The sequence below is a fragment of the Sinohyriopsis cumingii genome, chromosome 5 (assembly GCF_028554795.1).
Source record: "Sinohyriopsis cumingii isolate HCF-2022 chromosome 5, ASM2855479v2, whole genome shotgun sequence".
NCBI lineage: Eukaryota > Metazoa > Mollusca > Bivalvia > Unionida > Unionidae > Sinohyriopsis > Sinohyriopsis cumingii.
In genome coordinates this window covers 32,399,990-32,426,460 of record NC_142965.1, presented here as the reverse complement: position 1 = coordinate 32,426,460, position 26,471 = coordinate 32,399,990, and the positions used below count along the sequence as shown (strand labels likewise).

General features: G+C 38.9%; 1 protein-coding gene across 1 annotated transcript in view; it reads left to right on the top strand.

Moving 5' to 3' along the window:
- The window catches only part of LOC149798896 (receptor for retinol uptake stra6-like), a 65,115-nt gene extending 43,811 nt beyond the window's left edge, over positions 1–21,304 (top strand). Inside the window, exons 12-18 of the mRNA XM_089957813.1 lie at positions 5,539–5,617; positions 6,863–6,911; positions 7,405–7,519; positions 15,857–15,958; positions 17,091–17,254; positions 18,093–18,245; positions 19,432–21,304. Of these exons, the coding sequence (XP_089813939.1) occupies positions 5,539–5,617; positions 6,863–6,911; positions 7,405–7,519; positions 15,857–15,958; positions 17,091–17,254; positions 18,093–18,245; positions 19,432–19,718 (949 nt within the window). The 3' untranslated portion in view covers positions 19,719–21,304. The remainder of the gene's footprint in view (positions 1–5,538; positions 5,618–6,862; positions 6,912–7,404; positions 7,520–15,856; positions 15,959–17,090; positions 17,255–18,092; positions 18,246–19,431) is intronic.
- Positions 21,305–26,471: the final 5,167 nt, after the last annotated feature.

Here is a 26,471-nt window from a genome sequence, read left to right as displayed (position 1 = left end):
TATATTGCCTATCTTGTGCTGAAAAATGGCATTAAACCCAATAACAACAACAACAACGTGTAAAGGCGATCTGTGGGCCTTTTTCCTTTCCAGTAATTTTGTTTCATTCTGGATATTGTCTTTCCTACTTTGTAAGTATCTATAACGGTTCCTCAGTTCCTTTATGGGAAGGTTTTAGTGTGTAATATAGACACTTGTGTACATTTCTGTATTGCTTTTGCTCTGGTCGGACAAGTACAGGTAATATTTCTATGCATGGTTTACTCAGTCGCATCTCGCTCAAGCATGTTTTTAAAGGCGACAATTGAGCCATGTTTATGTGCATACGAACTCCATCATATTAAAGAGAACTTAGTCACTCGCACGGGTAGCCTATGAGACTTCACAAGATATGTTCTGACTACAATAAATATATATACCCTTAATAATTTATTTATATATGTATAATTCCGTCATTTCTGGTACATACAGGTGAGTTTTTTTACCACTGTATCCTTAGCATCGGAACACCATGCTTTAATAATTCCACCTGTACATACCGTCCTTGACCCATCCTACAGGTAACATTGTAATTGAGATCGTCTTCTATCAGGTAACTTTATTTGGTGTAGCTTTGCGCCCATGCTATATTCAAACATCATATGTGCAGGTCCACAGGTTTAAATTTCTCCTCCTCACAGATGCTACTGTCATTATATTTTACCTGTACGCCTCATTGCTTTTATTAGACTGTCTGCTATCATTTTCTGGGTCAACTTTTTAAGATTTAGCATTGCACCGACATTGCGTTATACAACACAGGTGAAGGGCTACATTTTTTTACGTTTTGACAAATAGTCTTACAGATTCAAAGACGTCACCATTCTGCATGCTAACCTTTCCTCAGTGTGAAAATTTATGACGGACAAAGGAGATAAATCAACATACCCTTCAGCCAGGAAGCGCCGGACATTGAAATGCTCTAAAACAGCTCCGGCACCCTAGTCACCACAACAGGACTGCGCATATTTCGCAACTCCATCTGCCTTGCCCATCGGGGTTCGACTTGAGTCCTATTGCGCAACAGCGAGGGGCAGAGCTAACAAACAGCCAAGTTCCCTCTCACTCAACAGACATACGGAGAGGTTACATGGATCAAACATGCCATTACACGTCCCAACTTTTGATCCTAACGACATCCTCCCCACACGGATGGACTATTTCCATTGCGACAGACCTGGGTGATATACTTGGGATCACGAAAGGTCAAAATATCAACATTATGAACTCAGTTACTTACATCCCGGCTTCCAGTACGTCAAACCAGACTTTTTAAGACATGTACTGGGACCAGTGCAGCCCATATGCTGCCACGAGACACTTATGTGGTAAGATACTACGAATAATTCCTCACCACATAACAGATGTCGCTTCGCAATTTCTCTACACTCTGCCACGAGAAGAGACTCTTTACTCAGCGACTGTCTCGAAGTCATGGTTTCTAATTCAGGGCGTTCTACGAGTTTAGCAAGCGAAAAACCTTGTCACTCTTCTCCAGCTAAGTCTCAAGCATTAGAGGGAACCTTAGCCTCACCTCACATCAAGAAATCAATATGATGTTCCTTCTTTTCCAGTGCTGTCATCTATTCTACACAATCCGGTGCCACGGGAAGATTTAGCCTTCTGAGCTTCCATGGCAGACTCTTTCCAACTTTTACCCCGTAGTTTTGTCCACCTCCTCCCACTGCATCGACAGCATGGACCAGTGCTTCAGCATCTGTTGATCTTACAACCGAATGGAAGAGTCCGACTCCAATTACCTCCGCAGCCTGGGAGAGTTACAAACGTTCTGACCCGCCTTTATGATCACTTCGTCGGCGGTTCTACCTTTGCCACACACCAATCTTTCATCTGGAATTCCCAGCAGTGGCGGTGATATATCCGTTGTGGGGATGACAAAGCCACACTTCAGGCGTATGGACGGAATGGTCTTTGATGATACCCAGCAGTTAGTGCGCAATATCGTTGCCGTGATTTCAGTGTTGGATTTTCCTCTCTATTGCTATCTTCCAACAGACAAAACATAGCTTATCTTCTCCTAATCCCAATGCCTCAGGGCATGCATAGGAGACAGTCTCAAGAATGACCCCAGTACTGAATAGAACCGCTCAACACACTTTAGGCAATGCCGTGACCACAGCTACAAATGTACAAATTGGCGGAAAGGGACTCTCTGACTAAACTTTCCTGAAGGACCACCATACAGTCAAGGTAAGAGCACAACCTTCAGTGAAGAAGTCATCAAAACAAGCTGCCTAGCAGACAAATTTTCCTCCAGCACCACAACCACAGAGTCGATGCAGGGATAACACGGGAAGTCAACAAAATGACCCAAGGGCTACTCTTTGGACTCGAAACTCTCAAAGTCGTCCGATCGAAGCTCCACCCAGCGAAAGATACAGTTCTCGCATAGCAAAGTGGATATAATACCGAGATGATCGTATCGTTAGTTCCAGTTTTGTTTCTTGATTCTAAAGACAAACGGCACTCTGCGCATATTCATCGAACTATGCGCCCTCTATCAATTCGTACACATGTTTGTTATCAATGGAAACACCACGGCAAATTTTAAATACCATCCATGAGGGAGACTGCGCCATCAGTTAGGTCTGAAACGAAGCATACATTATTGTCCTTGTTGACAAGGATTCCAGGACGTTTTGTGATTCGCCTACAACATCGTATACATATTTCAATGGTGGCAGCAACATTAGTTTACCTAGACGACATTCTGACGAAACATCAGTGAGTTAGATTTACCAAGACACGATAACCATTGTTACCAATCTGGACTTTTCGTCAACATGGTAAGTTCCGACCTATTACAATATTAACAATTTGTTCACCTAGTTGTGGAGTTAAGTGCACACGCAACATATTTCCTCTCCATCAGGATCGGGCATTGAAATCCGAACCATGACAGCACTTTACTTTCGAGGAATTCTATCCGCACGGGAATTCCTTCGCCTATTGTAGCTTGCTCAACGCGGCAGCTGACCTCATAGTGATAGGTCGCCTTCCATTGCACACATTGTAAACGATTCTTTTGCCCGAATGAAGGTCTAAAGTTTGCTTACTGGACCATCCTCCCATCATTTGTGGAATTGGGATAACCTAACTTGGCTGAATATGGTTATATATCTACACGTACAACCGTCTGAGATTACAGTCTGTACTGATGCAAGTAAGGAGACAGGGGAGCCCACCTACGTCCATCCTTTAGGGAAACCAGCGATGCATTGTCTCCCAGGAACGACATCTTCATATCAATAAATTCTTGGATGTCACGAGAGTTCTCATTCTGTCCGACAAACCTACAGTGGTGACTTATCTCAAACGACAAGGATAAATCAAGTCCCAAGACCTTTATGTCTGGGGATGAGACTTTTTAACGTGGTGTTGTCAACAACAAATCCACGTACAAGTTCGCCATATCCATGAAGTCTTGACCTAATAGCCGAAGCTTTGTTCTGGAACAATCAACTAATACAGACAGAATGATCTCTTCATCCCTCGGTTTTCATTCAGATATGTACCCGATGCGACTGAATGATAGTGGAGCTGTTTGCGACAATGTGGAATAACAGCTTCCAACCTTCATATCTCTAGTCCCTGACTCAGTACCCCGGGCAGTCGACGCTCTATCGATGGATTGGAAACGGCCTGGATGCATAGCCTGCCCTCCAACATCTCTGATTCCAAAAAGCGATACAGCAAGCAAGAGAATCAGAGTGTCACCATATTCTCATTGCTTAGGAAAAGTCGTGGATCAACGACCTCATCAATCTCGCAACAGGAGCTCCTCGGAGACTTCGGATTTTTCTCATCTACTCAAACAACAGCAACGACATCTGTTCTATGCCTACTCAGAGCCACGAAAACTGCACGTCTGCATCATATGAAACAAACCGTCAAAAAGAAACAATTCTCACAACATGGAGCGAATCGCCGTAGCAACAAGGTCCTCCGCTCTGAAAGCATATGAAGGCAAATTTCACGTTTTCACCCAGTAATTCACAGAATACCTCTCCGGGCATGTATTTCGCAAATAGCTAACTTCTTCTGGCTCTTCTTAGAGAGGAAGGTCGCGATGAGTACGATCAAAGGTTACCGCTCCAGGATCGTTGACACCCTTCGTCATCACGGAAAAGAGGATATCTTATAAAACAATGACCTATCCGGCCTGCTCTCCAATTTTGAATATACATGACCATTAACATTAACCTATTGCCCGATGTGGAACATATCTTGTGCATTAACTGACTGAACAATACAGGCGCACCTCACATACAAGACCTGCTTCCACATGGCGTTAACGACTGGAGGCAGAAATAGCGAAATACACGCCCTATCACCAGACTCGAATTACGTGCAGTTCCGACAAGACGGGTGGGTCTTACTCATGACGCCATTCTCTTTCGTCGCCAAGAACAGGTTTCCTTCCAAGGGTAACACTATTTTCGTCATTAAACCTCTGTCTAGTCTGGACACATCAGCTAAAGGCCACCTACAAGACTATGTTCGGGCTTTCAAGTGGTAACTTAATAGAACAGAGCCTTTGCGTCGAGGGAAATCACACCTCTAGTTCTAATAAAAGTACAGGAAGATATATCAAAACAGACTATCCCGTCCTGGATTAACGGTAGTTCGCTCGGAATATAGGGAAATAACCCTAGGTCAAATGAATTTATTATGCATTTCGGCTCACAAGGTTAAAACAGTTGATACAAACCTAGCAATCGACCTGAACTGTTCTCTAACCAACATCATTTAAGCTTTGGGATGGAGAACGGAGCCCACATTTTCTTGCCTTTTCCCAGAGATCTTTCATCCGAGAGCGCCCAATTCGATCTGGTAGTACCTATATCCGCAGGTCAACGGGTCCCCATTCCAGGTGGATGTACAACTTCTCAAGACGCAGCTTCACGACTTGCCGGAGGTGGATTTTTTTCCCCTATTGGAAGCCGCGTCCCGATAGATGGAGTCTCCTCCAGTCAGTTACCTAGAAGTTGCCTCACATGCCTTGCGTGACCGGAGATGGTATCTCGGGGGTAAGGGAATGTACCTTCCTCCATATTTACCTATTCTCCGTAGGTATTACGATTCGGTGACGTATTAAAAGAAGAAACCAAATTTTCCTAGTCAAACATTTTTCTTGGATAATACTTACCCAATTATAACACACATACACCATCCGGTCACCCGCAATTGCATAAAATATGCCTTCCGCTCAAGTAGTAACTGAAACGTTCTTAGGCTTTGCCGCGGAGTCTTATATCAAAGGGGATATCACACTGCCCGACCGACACATATGTTGGCAGACAACATTTAGCTCCCTTTAGCTAAAAGTAGTATCTGGAAGAGCTTGATACGCAAGGTAGTTCTCCTAAAGTATTATGATTCGGTAAGTATTCTCGAAGAAACATAATTTACTAAGCCAAATTGATTTCTTTAAAATAATATGAAAGGAATAAAATGCATCAACAAATTTTACTTCAGAACTAATCTCCAGAACCTATATAAGGGTAATACATCGCATATCCCTCCAAGAACAGGCAAGTCAAACCCCAGCATGCTGGTAAGTAAATGACCATAAATCTCTTAAATCGTTTAGTCATTGGATACAAAGCTATAATATATGTACATGGCATATACGACTTGTATTAAAAGAACACAAGAAACCTTTTTTTTTTAAAGACATTTAAGTATACACTTAACAAACGTATCACGTTATGTTTATACCTAGAACTTATTTGTGCATGGCATATACGACTTGAATTGAAATAGCAAAACAAACTTAAAAGAAAATCCACATATGTCATGCCAGAGAACTGTACATAACATCTGAACTTCATTCCATGTTGAAAGTTGAAGAGCATGAAATCATATGTTCAGTATAGTTATAAACCTAGAATATGTGATATTTTTTATTTATCTCTCCGTTGGTGGCTTTGTTAGATTTTAATGATTGTTTGTTGATTATGGGGAGCCACTTGGGTTCATTTTTTTCAGTTACCCAGTTTCTAGGAGGGCAAATCATAATGCACACTGTTCACGAGAGTTTGTGACAGTATGACATAGTTTAAGCATACGTGTTAAGTTATTTGAGATAAGAAGAATTCTTTGTATTAGGTGTTTGGGTCCCGTGACGTGAAGTACTAATATCTGGATCGGAAAAGCTTACTAATAAGTCATACAAATCTGAAACAAGAGAAAACCATGCAACTATGAAATTAGATTTTCGTGATATGTGATCATCACATGCTTGGAGATAAATTATTTGTTGTATCCTCACGTTTAAGAACCGTTCAGTGGCCAACGACTGTTGTCTTGAGGTCCTTGAAGATAATGGAAAACAATAGGCTTCAAGCCAAACTCGTGCGTGTGTTTGATTCGTTCGATAGTGAGACACCTTGCGTGTAAAAGTGTTATGTCTATAAGTCCCCATGCATATAAAACAATTTAAATGGTTGAGTAATTCACAAAAAATTATTATTTTGTTTACACTTTAGATAAATAGTTTATTTATTCAAATTTTCTTACTTTACCATACCAAAAAAAATGAAGTACAGTTTTAGATCAAAATAAATGTTCTTTCATGATTTATTTTTTCTGCTTAATGAGCTTGTTACAGTTAGTCATAATTAGCAAGAGATAAGGACAACACAATTCCTTTTATTGAATTAGATACATATTTTATGTCACAATGATCACAAAATGTACCAATAGCACCACATAATTGTATTTAGATATAATCAAGCCTTTTAGCCTATATTTATTATAAACCAAAACCAGAAGATTTTTTCAATCTTGCGTATTATAGGTTGGTAGCATGAAGTATGCAGGGTATCAAGTTGGATATATAGCATGGGGTAAGTTAAATGCAACCTATTAAGTTATTATTTCTGATATGTAAAAAAAGTTTTTATATAGGATTTCAGGTCGATGCATTACGTTTAAGTATCAAAAAGCAATGGCGAAAACCACCAGTTAATTGACTTTAGCCCTCTTCTCAACCTCAAATATACCAATGTATACTCTAATCAACCAACAATTATTTCTCTTTAATTAACTATGTAATGTTGTATTCTATACTTAAGCCTGTCTATGCATGTTTTTTTTAAATTATCTTGGTATATTTTAATACAATTTTGTGATTTGTACCACGATTTGACTGACAAACGAATTTTCCACGCCACCTCTTTTTGACGCTTCTTACGTTTCAAAATTGCCAATAAAACGCTGTTTAAAGACTAATGATATAAAATAAATATATTATGTGTACATTTTTTAATGAATATTTTAAATAGAAATTCATCAGAAGAATTTTTGAAAAATGTCCATATATTTTCATTTAAATTGCAGGTTTCTTCATTCAGTTCTTGGTGTATTTACTGATATCCGTTGTGATAGCAGTTATTATTACTCTCATCGAGGCTGGATTTTACCAATGGATTCTCGACAGACTCATGCAGATGTGGTAAATTAAATGAGAGAGAGAGAGAGAGAGAGAGAGAGAGAGAGAGAGAGAGAGAGAGAGAGAGAGAGAGAGAGAATATAACCGTAGCATGCAAGTAATGTCCATTATTGTAACTGCCAACTCTAGAGGACGCAAAGGCCGTGAAGAATTTAAAACCGGAAAGGTTAGAACAAAACAAAGAAAATACCATGTTCCTTTCTGAACGTTCAGATAATGAGCTTGGTTTCATTTACACAAGACTGAATATGAGAGAAAGGACATTTTCATCTACTAACAAATCTATTGACCAATTTAGAAAAGAATTTATGGCAATTGGTAGTGACAATTGAGTAAAGCTCTGGACCAGCGTTATAATTCATTTTCTCTTAATAGAGGATTATCTCGTAGATGGGTCCTGTACAAGTCATAATGTAGATCACTTCATTTTCTCCTAATTCGGGAATGCATGATATTCAGATTTGAACCACTATATCTTAACATTAATTTCACAGTATATATATTGTATAATTTGCTTCTGCTTTTATTGAGTCGGGAAGGTTATTCCAACTGTGGACGGTACAGTTTAAACATAAATTGCTACTTTTATTTAGACATGTGTTCATCTTCAAGAAGTTATTACTATTTCTAAGATGATATCTGTTTGATTCACCAGCCAAGGAGGCAATGATGAATATTTGCTATACACAGTGTTATGAAAGTAGCAAAGGTTATTAAATTTACACATGTATGTTAATGTTTTCCATCTAGTTTCCTCGAAAATATATATATTACATGTCAAAGTTACTCCGTGCTTCGAGTTGCAATATGTCTAATAACAAATTTTATAGTCATTTTAATCATACAGCCGTTACAGATGGCGTCGACAATTTCGATTAAAAGTTGAATAAAAGTGAAATATTTTCTTTCTTCTTGAAATACGTTACCCGATCATACTACCTGAGAAAACTGCTCCTGCAAATTCAGCAGTTTCAGGCTAAAGAGGATTTAGAGAGTTATCTGCTCACCTCGGTGGCAGCTAGATAGGGTGATCTCCTCTTAATACAGGGATATGCGCCAAGTCCAGTGAATACTTCAGGTACTAACTCCGCTCGTGTCGCGTAGCTAAAGCTATATTTAAATAGGTGCAGGTATGGTGTATGATATAAAAACCTCATATAATAATGATGTGTAAATTCTGGTACGGTCAGGTACATGCAGTTAAGCTTTAGATATTCATCTAGTCTTAGAGCCCACTTTGAAGCCTTGTCCTGATGCTGTACTAATTTTACTTTATAGGCCATCATTTGCATTTCCTACAAGCTACTTTCTTCCAATTGATATTTCTAAGTATCGATAATTATGTTTCAATGCGTTGTTATGTGTATGTGTAGTGTGTGATATAGAAAATTCCTTTTCATACCGGAAACGCTCAATGCGGCAGCGGACCTCTTGGTCCTAGGTTACCTGTTTTTGCATCCATTACAAATCCTTCTATTGTCCAAATGGTGGCAGATTTTGCCAATTGGAACAACTTTTCAGAGTCTGCACAAATGTGAGGTTCAACCTCAAAAGATGGGGCACCCTCAGTTGGCTCACGTTTGATATACTTCAGCAGTACAACCTCCGAAAATAAGAATCTGTACGGATGTGAGCATAGAAAGCAGGGAGGCACACATGCATCAATCATTTCTGGAAGCCAATGGAGTGTGAACCCCACAGGGTCGTCATTTTCATATCACATTCTTGACATGAAAGCCATTTCGAAAGTTTTTCTTTGGTGAAAGGAAAAGCTAAATGGGAAGGGAGTTTTTTCCGATATCTCCAGTGTGGTGACTTGTCTCAAACGTCAAGGAGGAACATAGTCCCCAGAGTTTTGCGTTATTGTTTGGAATTTTCGAAAGTGGCGTCTTCAACGACAATTCCACCTTAATTTGCCATAATCCAGGTTGACTAAATGTATTAGTGTGCACATTGTCACGGAGAAAGAGCTATTACAAACTGAATGGTCTTTTCATACCTCGGTTTTCATTCACATATGTGCATTATGAGTTCAACCAATAGTGGACCTATTTGCCACACGGTGGAATGTCAAACTCTCATCTTTCGCCTCACAAGTCCGGGATCCGAAGGCACGAGCTGTCGATTCTCATTCTGTAGATTAGATAGCCAATTTCATAATATCGTTCTTTGACGAGAAACAGTTAGTTCTTATCGGAATCAAAGGCTACCATACCACGATCACTGAAACCTTTCGTTATAATGGAAGACAGGATATCGGACAAAATAAGATATGCCCAATCTTCTGTCCAATTTTATTTATACACATCTAAAGCTGTTAGCTCTTTGCCCAAAGTGGAATGTATTATTTGTACTAACATTTCCTACAGGATGAGTCAGTATCACTAATGATGGCCTTTGCTTTGATTGCCAATAACAGGGTCCAGTTAGTCATGGGAATGCGACTTTTGTGTTGAAATTCATTTCTACTCTGTACACTTCATCTCAAGATTGTCTACAGGACCCAGTGCGAGATAACGTCAGATAACACCTCTTTTTACTCCTCACAGATGGAAAGAACATATCGGAAAATATCCCCAGACAAAATACATTTGTTCTGCATTTCCTCGTGACGTCAGAGCAGTCAACATAATCATTGTATTTAGGCGACATCGTACTCTATCTGTTATTATCCACGTCGTGGATGGAGATCCGAGTCCATTTCTCCAGTATTTTTTACCTCAGAGATATTTCATCCTAAAAGGCTCAGCCCGATATGGTGCAACTTTTGGCCGTGGCGCCACAGGTTACCTTTCCGGGTCGCTTGACACCTTCATAAAAACCATATATTCTCTAGTCGGGTTAGCTGTCTAACATTCCTTAGGGGACCTGAGTTGGTCTCTTCGGGGTAAGATGATATATTTCCCTCGACCTGTTGACTATTCTCCTAAAGTATTATGATCGGAACACGTATCGGAAGAAAAAACAAACTTTCTAGTAAAGTATTTCTTGAATAATACTCACCCAATCGTAATACAATTACATTTTCCCAGCCTCCCTGCAGTTATATCCATGTAGAGGGCGTGTTTTCCGCTCCAGTAGTAACTGAAGTATTTACAAGACATGGCACCAATTCCTGTATCATATATTACTCTACCTAACTGCCACTTAAGTGGGCTGATTACTTCTTATAGCTAAACTGTTTTAGCTTGGGAGGGCTGGATTTGCCAGGTAGTAGTTCCCATAGCTATTAGGATCGGGTAAGTTTTACTGAAGAAACATTTTACTAGAAAACTTGCTGTCATGTGTTTTTCTGGTGAATTTGTATTTTCTAGATTGAAACACATTGGTCTTACTTATGCAGATACAAACAAGTTACCGATATGTTGTGCACACTAGCCGAAGGCATCCAGAAGTAACTCTAAAGTGTGTATGACTGTAGAGGAGAGATAAAATCTTAATTTTAAATTTAGTTAGGAGAGTGGTTTCTGATTTACGCGTAACATGCAGTGTTTCCATTTGCAAATGGTTATAAAAGCCTGGTTGACCAAATAATGATGGTTAATCTGTATTTAGAATATAATCTATTTCAGATGATTCTTAGATACATGGTATAATGAGCTATCGTCTTCAGAGAGTCTTGTCGTCCATAAAAGATCGTCACTTATATTATTGATGCAGACAATACATTTTCAAAGGTCTTTTGACAGATCCTTACATGAGGTTTTCAGTAAATACTGTACTGGGTAGTATATTGATTCGATTGAATTTTGAAAGATGGTTTTAGCCCTGCTAGATAAAAAGGCTGTGATCCAATCAACCAAAGGGATATCGAAGCTTTTTAATTTATGTATTAGTTCTTTGTGCTGCAAAAGATCGCATATATAATCGTTTTTGACAAGCGAGTCCCCTATATTATGGTACTACTATAAGTCTATGAGCTGGAAAGCCGTTGAAGTTTGTGGGAAAATCCTGAAAGATTCTTTGAGTGTAAGTCGTTGTAAAAAAAATTCAAACAGAATTGTTTCCAACACTTTCCCACGAAATATTAATAATGAGATAGGTATGTCATTCGAAGAATCACTTGAACTACCTTCAGCGGCGTCGCTAGCGTTGGTGTCACTCAGTGCGGTAAACTCATGGTGTCACCCCTCCAGACTTCCAAATAAGCACCAGACGCTCTGCAGACTGCATGGTGGCACCCTGTGCCTGCTAGTCATGTATTTAACTATGATCGGTTATCCGCTTATGAAATCCGACTAGACCGAGCAGTGTGTGCTCTGTAAAATTTGCAATTTTTCATTTTTGTGTCACCCCTCTGAGATGGTGTCACCCGGTGCGGTCCGCACCCCCCTAGCGACGACACTGACTACCTTTTCTGTAGACAGGCAATCCTTTTGCTTTTGTCCATTAGGTCAGGTATGATTTTGTATCTGAAGACATGTTGTAAAGGACACTGAGTGGCGTTGCCTCCGATATGGTGGTTTATTTGGTTGACTGACACTTCGGCCCTAAGACATTTCGGCCAAATGATATTTCGGCCCTTATACATTTTGGCCTTAAACCCTATAATGCCTTTAAAGTCTCATAATTAGTGTGTACCACAATGAGTAGAAAGACACCTCATGCCGATAACAAAACACCCCCCCCCCTTTAAGAGTCGTCTTTATTGCTAATACTTTAAAGCTTTGCATGATATGAATTACATAAAAAAGTATTCTTCAGAGATTACAATATTGGCCCATGTTTCATGAGCTTTGGGTGTTATGTCTGGTAAACTAATATTAGTATCATCAACATTTGCTATTTGTGGGAAAACGGATTTGAAACGGTCGGATATTTTTGCATAACAATCAATCAAATGAGAACCATCTGCATAGGTACACAAGAGGCGGAATCGTTGTTATACTGTTCCTTTATAAACGCTGGCAAATAGGCTTCAAATAGTACGTCTAGGCTGTTAAATAAAGTGAGCGGTATTCTCATATTTTCGCATAAAGTTTTCTTTAGCTTGTATTGTTATTCGTGATTGCTTACTTCATTTTGCAATTTTAAAACAAAAATTGCTTTGGTGGTATGGCTCAACAGAATCCATCATATGCATCGGTATAGGTTAGGAAAACTCCACCCGAGGGTCAGAATTTCCCGACAGACGCGGGGCTGTCTCGAGCGTCTTGCATAAATTTTGATCATGTAGGTGGAAGTTTTCTATGCTACACTGAAGCACAATAATAGAATCTTTTCCCCACGTTTCTTAAGTGAAAATGAGGGCCGACGTGTACATGGGACATAGTCAATACCACTGAAAGTTTCAAACGACCGAATATCCATTGGAAGTTCTTCACCTTAAAATAGAATGTAACAACCTAGGTTTATGATGAATTTTTAAGACTTCAAGAAACAAGGTCACGATCAAGGTCACGTGTAAGGCATGATAGAGTTATCCTGCACTGGTGTTTTACACTAGGAAACTCGATCATACACATTTGTCTATATCAATACCAACATTTATCCATTGTTCTCACAGTTACAGTCTAAAATGGAATAATTTTATGCTAATTTGATATAAATTGAATTATAAATATCAATAGCGATGTCTACAGTTCTCTACATTAGTTGGCCAATAGATACCTGAAATTCAAGCATTCAAGTTTGCAAATGCAGGTAGCAGAATGGCAGTGAGCCGTGTAAGGATGAAAGTGACTTTTGTGATCAGTAATTGTCTCTACAACTGAACAAACTCTAGTTCGATAAATCAGGTCCCCAAACCTGTATGATACCGACTAAAGATTCGGGAATGATTCCTTAATATTAGAAATTTCATGCAGACACTTTTATCTACACTCATTGATGTACATTTAGACACCTGTACTTTTTGTCGCTCTTGAGTTACGGTGGATTGAACGTCTATTCGACAATATGTATTGAATATTTTCAGATCAAATCCTATGTTTGACAAATTATAAATTCACAATGGAATGACACAACAGAACGCTAAATTATATGGACAGTTTGAATTTCGTTTTCAAATGCACAAACAATACACTGTCGTTATTAGCCGATGTAAGTGCGCCATTATAACTATTGTTATTAGACGCGTCTGATAGAAACATTGGACCGAGATTTAACTCATTGTCTCCGGATACGGTGAGAAATAAAGAACATTCATGACACATATGTGACAGGAAAAAAAAATTGCGCATTGTTACGCAAATAGTCTTTGGCACTAATGGTATAATACTATTTGGCAAATTCCCAAGATAGTGGGTATGCTGGTATATTGTAATATGCAGACAGGATAGTTGGTATCCTGGTATGTTATAATATGCAGACAGGATAGTGGGTATGCTGGTATGTTGTAAAACGCAGACAGGATAGTGGGTATCCTGATATGGTGTAATATGCAGACAGGATAGTGGGCATTCTGATATGGTATAATATGCAGCCATGATATTGGGAAGGCTGGTATATTATAATATGCAGACAGGATAGTGGATATGCTGGTATGGTGTATAATGCAGACAGGATAGTGGGTAAGCTGGTATGTTATAATATCCAGACAGGAAAGTGGGTATGCTGGTATCTAATAATATGCAGACAGGATAGTGGATATGCTGGTATGGTATAATATACAGAGAGGATAGCGGGTATGCTGGTATATTATAAAATGCACAGTGGGTATGCTGGTATGGTATAACAATGCAGACAGGAGAGTGGATATGCTGGTATAGTATAATATGCAGACAGGATTGTGGGTAAGCTGGTATATTATATTATGCATAGTGGGTATGCTGGTATGGCATAATATGCAGACAGGATAGTGGATATGCTGGCATGGTATAATATGCAGACAAGATAGTGGGTATGTTTGTATGGTAAAATATGCATACAGGATAGTGGGTATGCTGGTATATTATATACAGACAGAAGGAGGATTGTTAATATGAGAATAGGTTAAATAACATCTTTGCCAAATAAAACAAATAGAGTTATGAAAGAAACATTACGATTTAGCATCTTACATACTTTCACCTTTATCTAATAAAACGTCTGATATTTATTCTATGTACCAAAACTAGGTTAGTCATTTAAATGACGAGAGTTGTACTATTGTAGAGATCGGACGTTTCCTCTTGTATTAAAACCATTGTTATTATTGCCGTAACAGGTTCACAGATGAGTCGGAGAACACCATTCCATGATTACCTTACAATTAAACATTTCTGGTTATCTACTAATCTTGGGACAATAAATATAAGGCACAAAAATAGAAAGCGCGCGCGCGCACACACACACACACACACACACACACACACACACACGCGCGCGCGCGCGCATGCACATACATACACACATGCATAATAGACACAACCTCTTTTGACACAAATGAGATATTAAAACCATTTTCCATAAAGTCGAATTTAAAGGGAGGAAAAGAAAATAAGGTTCAGGAGATAAAAGGGAATGAGAGCAAAATAAAACAATCGCATTATTTTGTGGGGATAATATGTAGCTCTAACATCTTTCAAATAAATAAAATCAGCGGCAGTTACGAGCAAATTTTAAACATAAAATTAATAGATATTTCTGTGAACAGAGATAAACGTCAGTAAGAAAGTTAAGAATATCTAAGTTGGAAATGTATTTTGTTTGTACCATGAGCACTGTTGGAACATTTACCTATGTACACGATCAATTCATGCGCACGTCCTACGTTAGTACAATGTAAGGTTCCACATACAATGCAAATAGTACTTACAGCCAAGAATTAGATCAGTTGCCTCACAACACGATTAATTCTTGCGCACCTCTCTGGATAGTACAGGGTAAGGTTCTGTTGGTAACATCAATAACAGAAACTGGGAGAAAACGGAATGAGAATGGTTGAAAATGCTAAAATCTAAAATTCAAAGAATAAAAAATACATTATTCGATACTGAGTGTAGGCAGGACATATAGTTACGGGGACATTACCAAGGTAAGAAAAATCAAAACATATAAGACTCAAAATTTACTGCGTACTACCTTTGATATTTTAGGATTGGGTTAAACAGAGCTTGATATTATTAGTTCTTGTTACTGGGGTAAGATTTATATTGATAATTTTGTCTGCTTTGCTTTTTAGGATTGGTGTAAACGGAGTTAGATATCATTGGTTCCTGTAATTGGTGTAAAATGTATATTGGTAACTGTGCCTGTTTCTTTCTAATCATTATTAGGGACTTGATATGTATCAATTTCGGATCGTGAGAGGCAGGGGTGGGGTCATTGTGGAATGTCGTAATGGGCTGACACTTCATGGCTCTCTCAATTTAAAGATTCTTTATAAAAAAAAATTAGTTATACCTCTTTTTATTTCAGGCCAGTCCTATTGACTGCGTTCGTACTTAACTTTCTGCAGCAGATGCTGGCCAAGTATGTCTTTCTACAGGAAAGTGGAAATGCTCTACGGTTGAATAACAGGTTTGAGTTGTAATGTTAAAATTGTACGACCTCGCAATAACAAACAATACAAAGCAACAAATATAGTGATGTTTAATCTTTGCTTGAGATATATTTGGTTTTATTTGCCATCTTTTATATTCATTTCCACAAACGATGAATGATTAAATAATTATATCAAGACTTTCAGTAATTATGTAGACTGCAGAAAATCTCATTATATTACGCAGAAAGAAAAAATAAATAAAACTTATTCCTTTCTAAACACCAGAAGGGAGCCTCTCGTGTATTTTTGCGATCTTCTTGTGTGCATTTACAATATCTGCAAAGAAAATTGTTGGAATATGGTTCAGTGGTTTATTTCTTGAGATTCGTTACTATTTTTATATATATTTGCAATACTAAGAATTGAACTTAATATATAATAGGAATAATAAAGCCATGAATTTTAGCAATCGGTTATACAACGCATGCATGCCCTTTGAATCGGTGAATATGTCAGTGTGATGATAAAGGCAAGTAGCGTTGATCTGTGAGTATTTCAGTCCGATGATAAAGACAACTAGCTTGATCTGTGAGTATTTCAGTCCGATGATAAAGACATGTACGTTGATCTGTGAGTATTTCAGTCTGGTGATAAAGACATGTATCATTGATCTGTGAGTATTGCAGTCTGTTGATAAAGAAAACTAGTTTTAATCTGTGAGCATTTCATTCTGATGATAAAGACGTGTACGTTGATCTGTGAGTATTTCAGTCGGTTGATAAAGGCAAGTAGCGTTGATCTGTGAGCATGTCAGTCCGATGATAAAGACAACTAGCTTGATCTGTGAATATTTTAGTCTGTTAATAAAGGCATGTATCGTTGATCTGAGTATTTCAGTCTGGTGATAAAGAAAAGTAACTCTAAACTGAATTTCAGTATGCTTTATTTGAAAAGATAATATTTTTTAGTAATTAGGCATATAATCATATACCTTTCCACATCCGCTAAATGTCTGGGAACTCATTCAGATGTATGTCTGACAATCGTAGATTGATACGGTTTTGCACGTGTCTAAACTAATTCCATCACTATATTAATCTGATAGTTTAAGCCACAATCTGGTTTGGTGATTAAGACATCAGACTAACTATGTATTGTTCTTTCCAGACGTCTACTGTTCACCTTCACGTACTTTCTGTTCTTCTACAATATATTTATCGGGTTGATTTCCTGTCTGATGAGAATTATCAAGTCAATGATAATAGGGGCCATTTTCATATCCCGCCTTGACGAAAGCGTATTTCCCCAACGGTTCCAGTCGCTTGACCCAGGTTTGAGATCAAATTAATTCCGCTACATCGTAAAACATATATTTTTGCGGGTGATTGGTTATTTCATTATTGATTGAAGTACACGTTTACAAAACATGTATTAAGCATAGCAAATTTAAGTCGTGCTTATATTCAAACAAAAGTTTGGTTTTCTTAACAAAGTAAAGTACATGTTTATGTTATTCAGCGAAAAGCATGGTTTTTTTGGTGACATTAATCGTATAGTTGCGTTTTTGTGGTTGCTTAAAAATATTAATCATAAGGTGTTGGGTTGTCAGATCTTTTTTCGAGAAAGGGACTAGTCAGCTATACAAAGTTAATAGTACAAATCGTTAAAATCAACTTCTTTGTGTCAGTCTAAGAACTTTAGAATCTTTTTAGTAATTTAGTCTTAATCCAAATTTACATGATCATTAATACGTGCATAACAATTTACCGCATATTTGTTTCAAAATAAATTATAATGACAGCTTATTTAAATGCAAAATGATTCAAGCCCAGGAGCGCTGTCTTGTTTGAGAACTACGACAGTTAACTCTTTATTTTCTAGTAAGAAGAGACAATTTTTCTAAAACTGCCATGACTATGAATAGCATGAGAACTACCAAGATAGAACTTAATAACCAAGATTATCAAAAGCAATTAAGCAAGATTACTTGTCTGATCTGAATTTTTTTTTATTCGTGTTTGCATGCTTTGTAGAGGAGAACCATTCCAGGATATTCAAACTATGTTTAAGCTGATATGTATTAACTCTATTTCAGGAGTTTGATTTTTGTACTATTAGATTGACATTCTGGAAAATAGTTTTAATTTCACGCTCCAAATTTGTTTCCAGGTTTTAATGCTTATGTGGGTTTCATGCACATCGAGATGGCACACACCAACCCAGTCGTGATAGTTTTTCTCAGACTTCTGGCTCTTGATGTCGGGATACGGAAAGAGAGCACGCGGCATTCCAAAGGATCCGATATCGATATCGAGTCAATTGGTAAATGATATACAGCTGTATTTTGAAATAAAAATATTAAGTGCTTTTACTACGGATACAGGGGGTTCGATTGCCTCTTCTAATTCTTGAGAAAGGCACAAAGCTCCCATTTCTTCGATGTGATATAGCCAGTAATGTGTTAAAACCGGAAACCGACTTGATCGTTTGCTCAGACTAGAGCAAGAACTGGTTGTCGACCACGTGCTTGATACAGTCAGTAGATATTGATCTTTTCAAGTACACAATATGATGCCATTTGAAGGCATATTGATATAACTGTATCTATGCATGGACTTCATTAAGTAATATTTAGTATGTCAAGGATTCCCAACTACCACCACCAAACTGAGTGTGGAACAACCGGAACTTTTTCTGGAGTAAGATTAAAATTATGCCATGCAAACGCTTAAAACGCAGAAGCTTCCAGCAGCCCACTCGCCTACTTGTCCCTCCCCCCTTTATGCCTCACTTAAAATAACATATCTGGGTCCACAACTGGTGATGCTTGATCCCTGGCAATGTCCCAAAAGTACAGTATTCAAGAATGTACAGAAAAGATTAATGAAATCCAAAACTACTAAATTTACTCATTTATATTGCATGAAATGCACAAGCAAGATTTCACTTCATAGAAATTGTTGTTGTGTAACACAAATGCAGTTTTTTTAAAAAGAGGGCAACATCGTTTTATTTGCAGCAGTCTTGTGATGTAATGCCGTATTGTAACTATTATGATCACGTGACTAAAACAATCTTTTAATTCATTAGGTACAATCATTGGCATCTTATTTAGGGTGTTTACTTCATTAAATATGTATTTTACTTCATTAAATGCGTCTTGTTTATTAAAGGTAAATATTACACTAACAAAATGAAATAAAACATTCCCACCTTGTCCACGTCAGTCACAAACTCTACCTCGTCGTATACAACATCAAACACAAAAACTCCCAGGTCGAATAGATTGTCAGTTACAGCCACTTCCACGTCGTAAAAAAACGTCACCCTCAAACAAGACCACATCTTATGCAACGTCATTCACAAACCCTCCTACGTCGTAAGCAACATCAGTCACACAGTCCACGTCGTTTAAGTCAGTCGCGTGTTGCACATTCAATTTTGTGATGGCTCTCTTCATTTGCGGGGGTAAATTGTACACATTTCACATAATATTGTCTCTTTCCAGGATTAACAAGGACTGTTGAGAAGAAAAGTAAAAGCTTTATGCGTGCAAGAAACAATTGGCAGACGATGTATACACTTCTACATAACCCCTCAGTTAGGTTGTACAGGAAACATCACATAGAGTACACTAAGACGGCCTTGAAACGGAGAATTAATAAGACGGCTATAGGTGACAACTTGGATTCCAGTGCAGTCGAATATAGCGAACGGAAGATGGATCTGGAATTGTCAGGAAAAAATGACAGGACGGGTGACATTAATGAAACTAAAATAGAAACAGTAATGTGACACATACACGGTTATATGGTATGTCTCAGACGATGGCGTTTTATCCAAGAACAATACACCGAAATGGGAAGATGATTCATCGCCTAAAATGTATAATGATAATGAATCACACCATGCTAAGATTGAACTCCTGAACACATAAAGAAATACTATAAACTGCAAATATTACATGAGATTGATAGTTCGCTATGATTCATTACAGTATTCATAAATAGGATAATGGTTTCATTGGTAAATAATAAAACCTCTTTAATTACCAACGGATCGGAATAAAAATAATTTGTAAAAATGATTTACAGGTTTAATGACATATAATTTATATTGTCGTAAATTGTAGTATTTATGAAATGTTCTACAATGTTGTTTCTTCTCGAAAGCAGCTATATAATCTTCCCCAGTAATCGTATATGGGTCTTTCATGTACTTATTATGCTTGAAAATAACTGATTGGGTTTCAAATATCCTTTTACGAAAAGGCATCTAACATTTTTGCATGTCAATTTGAGATGGTATATGAGATACCGCATTTCTTATGTAGGAGAGATCACACAACGACATACAAATTAATGACGGAAACACCTAGAATGCGCCCACCTGTCTCTCCACCTGTCAAAGTATTTTTATCGGAGACAGATGTATCCAACACAAAATCTCGTTTTAGACAGAGTTTAGATTTATATGACATTTGAGAGGGATTGATTGACTGATATTCTTATATTCCTCCAGTTTCTGAAGATTTTAAGGTAAATTAAAGAAATGCAATGGAATAAATAAAATCACAATATAGGCAATTCATTTCTTATGAATCCCTGTGAATTACTTCATGTTGGACCTTGAAAGTGTGATCTATAACTTTCGGAAATTATTTTCTTCGTAGCTCTTCATACAGACTTGAATACAAGAAAAAATATCATGACCAATGTGCTATTTACTGCTCAATTCATTGTGTAGACTTACAAGTTTGTAGAAATTTTCAATTGTATCTACTTTGTATAACCACATTTACTTTGTAAATAGTAGAAGCAAGAACGTAAATTTGAGTAGATATGTCTCCAGAATTGATTCACTTTATTGTCATCCCAAAAACACTATCGCAAGTTGTTGTCATTGTTACAGTGAATATTGTGTAATCATTCAGAGACAAGAATCTGGAGATATAATCAGGTTAACATTTAAAATGTATGGCATATAAACTGGATTGTGATACTTTTCAAATTATTGATTCATGAATCTTAGAGATATTCTAATCCAAATTTAAGAGACCGTCGAAGCATCTAAAGTCAGAGACATGTGGAACCTTTTGGTGCTTTCTGTGTCCAAGAAAGGAGGATCGGAATAAAACTCCCGATCACTATCCAACATCATCAGAATAATATTCCGTCTTTCTACGTGCATGTTTAAAAGGAACAAACAACAACACAACAACAAAACGAACGGATTCCAGATGCAATTTCCTATGCACCTAATGGTCGAGGGTATGGAAACTTTTCTTTTGATGGGTGTAAAGCAAGGTAGTTATCACCTATACAGAATATTATAGTGATAAAATGTCTACGGAACAGAAAATAAACTGTTTCAAAAGTGTTTATTTGGATTTTCTTTCAATTTTGGCTCACTCTCTTCTTTTTATTTATTCAAAACTCAAACAAAAGTCGCGTGTTGGCCATGTAAGCACACTTTAATGAGATCTTTACTCCGCTTGTTTTTCGGTCAAGTACGCAAACTTTAATGCGAACTTAATGGTATCCTTTTGGTCAGGTAAGCATCCTTTAAAAGGAACTCAACAAAAGTCGCGTTCCAGCCAAGTTAGCACCCTTTCATGGGAGCTTAACAACGGTTGCGTTTCGGCCAAGTAGGTACCCTGTAAGGGAACTGAACTTTCTCTACTACAGTATTGTGTGTACGCAGAGATAATCTATTTGCCAAAATCACAGTCTATACACGCATACCAGTCGGACCCAATTACATAGACCCATGTCGTCGCATAATATGCCGGTAGATCTAGGCTTATACAGTATATTAGGAGTAATTAGTAGAATAAACGACTTAGACCTAGACCTGCGATCGCATTATGCGACGGCAAACCAGGGTCTATAGCTTTTGGTGTTGAACTGGACTTATAAACAGGTATTGACGATATGTATTCTGATGTATAGAATTTTTCGTCAAATCACATCAATTAATTTCTTACGTAATTACGTTATTGTTGTTTTGGATAATAGATAAATAATGGCCAAACAAAAAGAAATCCGTATCTGAGGGTATTCCAAAGAAATACCGGAAATTTAAATTGAAGTATGGATTAGATTTTCCAAAAGTGCTGAGTGCATTACCTTCTTCGACTAATGCTTGGTGTGTTCTAATGGATGACGTCATTCTAAATGAGCTGATTTGCCACTGATTTAAAAGTACAATGACAGATCTGTGTGCAGATACTGTTAGAATTTATGACTATAAACAGAGCTTTCGTTTCCGTCGTTAACATTTTAAACGAAGAAAGACGTAGTTAATAGGTGTCTACCAATTATACTGCGTTAACCTGGAAGGTTTTTGTTGTTGTTGGGTTTAACGCCATTTTTCAGCACACAATAGGCAATGCATTTCGGCCAGTAGAAACAGAGGAAAAACCCGGGAAAACCCCAGAAAGAACCACGACCCAAGAGAAGCTACTGACAAGCTTTCTTACATACCCACATTGGCCGAACCCGAGACTCGAACCCGCGCAGAGGTGAAATGGCAGTGATCAGTAACAGTGAGCGCTGTAGACAACTCGGCCACTCGGGGCCCCAACCAGGAAGGTGTGTGTGTGTGTGTGTGTGCGTGTGTGTGTGTGTGTGTGTGTGTGTGAGACTCGGATGTTTTAACGTAGCTTTAACAATTTTTCAGTCATATCGCTACGATGTCTGCAGTGTGGCAGTTTATTGTGATGTCTAGCAATGGGGCATTATGCCGCTCACCCAGTCACATTATCCTGACAGCAGGCCGACTAACTCTAAATGCTGAGCGTCAACCAGGAAGGTAGTCAGGGACTATTTCCAATGGGTCATACTGATCGCATCTGTTACAACCGCTTTAAACATGATTAAGAATATATTTAGGCAATCATAGTGTTAAAGGAGAAAGCGAGCAAGAGAGAGAGAGAGAGAGTTGTTGTTGTTGTTGCATGGTTTAACGCCATTTTTCAGCACACGATAGGCTATACATGGCGGCCAGTATTAATGATGGAGGAAGAACCCAGAAAAGCCCGAAAAGAACCACCGACCCACGAGAAGCTCCTGGCAAGCTTTCTCACATATCCACATTAGCCGAATCCGAGACTCGAACCCACGCAGACAGAGGTGAGATGGCAGTGATTCGTAACGGAGAGCGCTTTAGACCACTCGGCCACTCGGGGCCCCGAGAGAGAGAGAGAGAGAGAGAGAGAGAAACGGAAAAACTCATCCCCTAACGGAGGCCGTTAAAAATTTTATATGCAAATGCATTTCTTTATAAAACCTTCGTACATTTAGGATAGAGAAATAGAAGCATCAATGTTAAATAGTACTGTCTTGCGACTGAGTAAAGTGTAATATATAATTTTCAGAATATAAATAATACCAATTTTTGATAGAATCTTGTGAGAATTGGAAAATATGTTGGTTATTATTTAAAGACGTGCATATCGATAAATCAATGTGCACCTGAGATGTTTCTTAGTGTTATTGCCCTTTCTGACCCGAGCCCGTTGGGTTTATGACAAAAATCGAAAAATGTATGTCCTCCCGTAATATTTATTAGAGTTCGTTTTTTTCCTGTCATACTGCCGTATGAAGCGAATAACAGAATCTTGTGAACGGAACTAGAGCAGCGGTTTTACATAGTTCGTTGTACTTGTTAATTATTAATGAGCTCATTTTACGATCATTTTACGATACGCATTGGACAAATCAAGTAGCTGGATGTAGTGTATGGCAGAATATTGTGAACGTATATTATGGTCATCATATCGAACAGTCGCTGTGAGCAATTTTCAGGCACTTGAAGGCAGTGTTAGATTGAATGCGGTGAACGAGATTTGTCTTGCATAGTTTTATTGATCACTATCAATCTCAGTTTGTATTTAGTAATTATCTTAAGATTCGCATATTGGTAAGGCTCTGTGCTCACGAAATTTTTGTAAGAGTTAGTTCCGGTTTGGCCATCCATTTGGTTATAATATATGACAGGATTTTTATGAATGCATATACATCCATTGTTTTTAGATATATTGTTGTAATCATTGATCCCGCGGGTCCGGGGCTGTAGAATTGGCCTGACGTGTCCTCACTACGTGTCGTAAGAGGCGACTAAGTAGAGGCAACCTGTTTTCCGCGGGTTGCATCCCGTGTCGGCGGAGGAAAGGATCCGGGTAGTTGAGCAGAGGACTTCCGATGCAATACACTGCTTTAGCCTCTACTTCTTCTAGATGGTTGACCGGGATGGACCCTGTCTCAACAAATCGGCTGGTCGCGTCGAGCCCTAGGAAATCTTTATTTACTCGCTCCCTTTCTTTATCTTTGTCCTTATATCTATTTAGCATTCCCTTTCCTAAGTCTTAGAAGACTTCTTAGAAGGCTGAGGCCTAACGGGTCAATCGGGAGGTAATTGAGTATAACACCTGTGTATCCCTGGGGAGCACGGGTGCTGAGTTTTAATCAAACTGACATGGAAAATTCTAATAAAAAAATAAAAAATAAACACAAACGCACAAAAACTGGATCTGAGTCAGATGACGAACCATGTAGTGTGGAGTCATTTCCACGCTTCATGGTAATACAATCTAAAGATGCCTCAAAACCGCCTGCCACACTCTCTTCCTTTGTGATTGAAACGACAATAACGGGATCGATCGGCACACCCAAAAGTGTTAAAAGTTGAAATCGGGTTGCCTTCTTGTTGAGTGTGAGTGACGAGGTCAAACAGAAAGTATCGAGAAAATGAAAGCTTTCATCGATATTCCAGTGACCTCATTCGCTCACACAACACTCAATAGGGGTGATTCGTTGTCGTGACTTTGCTGGAGTCAGAGACACAGATATCACTGAAGGAATGAAAAACCAATGTGTCACTACAGTCCATAGAATAAGTATTAAACGTAACAACAATCTACAGGACACCAACACCAATGTACTCACCTTCAACAAACCAACAGTGCCCAGAGTGGTCAAAGTTGGCTTTTTACAAGTGAAGGGACTGTGTGTGTGTATGTGCATTCCGATGCCCCTTCGATGCTATGAGTGTCAGAGGTGTGGCCATCATGAGGACCGATGCTTAAGAAGCCGAGTGTGTGGCCGATGTGGGGATCGTTCTCGTCAGGGTTCTGGGTTTGTCGGCCGTAGAAGGTGGAGCGCCGCGCCAATTCAGGGGATTGTGATGCCTTGAAGCAGGAGAGAGAAATACAGGGAGTGGAGTACTTATCTAAAATTTCCTGCAACATCCCTTCCTGGCCCATGCATCTTCACTGTAGGGAGGAACAGTCCTGGAGCGGCGAGAGACGCTCTAACACGGACAGATTCACCCGATTCAATATTAGGCTCTGACACCCCTTATTGTCAAGCACAGAGGGGCTCGGCATCTGCTAAAACAACTTTCAATAGTTCCCCACCACCGGGGTCACTAAGGAATGGGGGTAAGTCTCCGGGAGGTGGATGGCGTGGGTGTCAGATGACCCCATCAAGCTCTATAATGGGTTGGGAGACATTGAGGGCATGAATGCAGAGGAGGCTGCCCCACGTGCTCAATGTGGTTCCAGACCTACCAAAACAATCACCCCCGTGCTTCTCCCCAGACAGGTAACCACAAAGATTTCCTCTGCAAGGGGTCTGACCTGGCTCCACGGTCTTCAATTTGAACTTGTAATGAAAAACACCATCATGCAGTGGAGCTCTCGAGAACTTGGAGCCAACTGCAGTGATGTTCTTCTGCTTTTAAACGAGCGTAGTCCTGCAGTGCCGTGCCTTCAGGAAGCATTCTTGAGGGATGCTGATATAATCACACTTGAAAGCTGTTTCCTGTTTAACTTCTACTTTCAAAGTGTTGACGAGGCCTCGGGAGGAGTTTATGTTTGTGAAAAGTATTTCCTCTCATAGCGTCATCCCTTTAAACACAAATTTGCGGGCCATTGCTGTGGGCGTCACTCTGCATCGGTGATTGCATTTTGTTGTATTTACGTGCCACCAGTCACCAATCTGGTGCCAAGCGAGCTAGACAGTCTTGTTCAACAACTTCCAGCTCCATTTGTTTTGCTCGGGGAATTTAGTGCCCATAACATTTTGTGGAGATCACATGGGCGACAGGGGCCGTATGGTGGCGAACTTCATTTTTGGACACGATTTGTGTCTATATGGCACCAAGACACAGACGTACTTGCACGTACTTTGTACGTGCGTGCACGTGTATCGACTTGAAAATTTTTCTCCTTCGCTGCTTTAAGACTGTAATTGGAGGGTCACTGATGACCTTCACAGCGGTGATCACTTTTGTCTGCCTTGAAAATGTTGAACTTTGTGTAAAACACGGCTGAATGAGGATACCCATTTCAACGTTGATGACCATATTTATCATTTTACTTCTATTTTGGTCGAGATTGCAAAGGAGTCCATTCCCGGGTCATCACCGAACCGTGGAAGAGTACAGGAGCCTATGGTCGCTGTGAATATGAGGAAACCGTTAGACGGCGCAAAGAGGCATTACGAAAATTTAGCAATCGTCCGACTCCCAAAAGTGTGAGTGGGT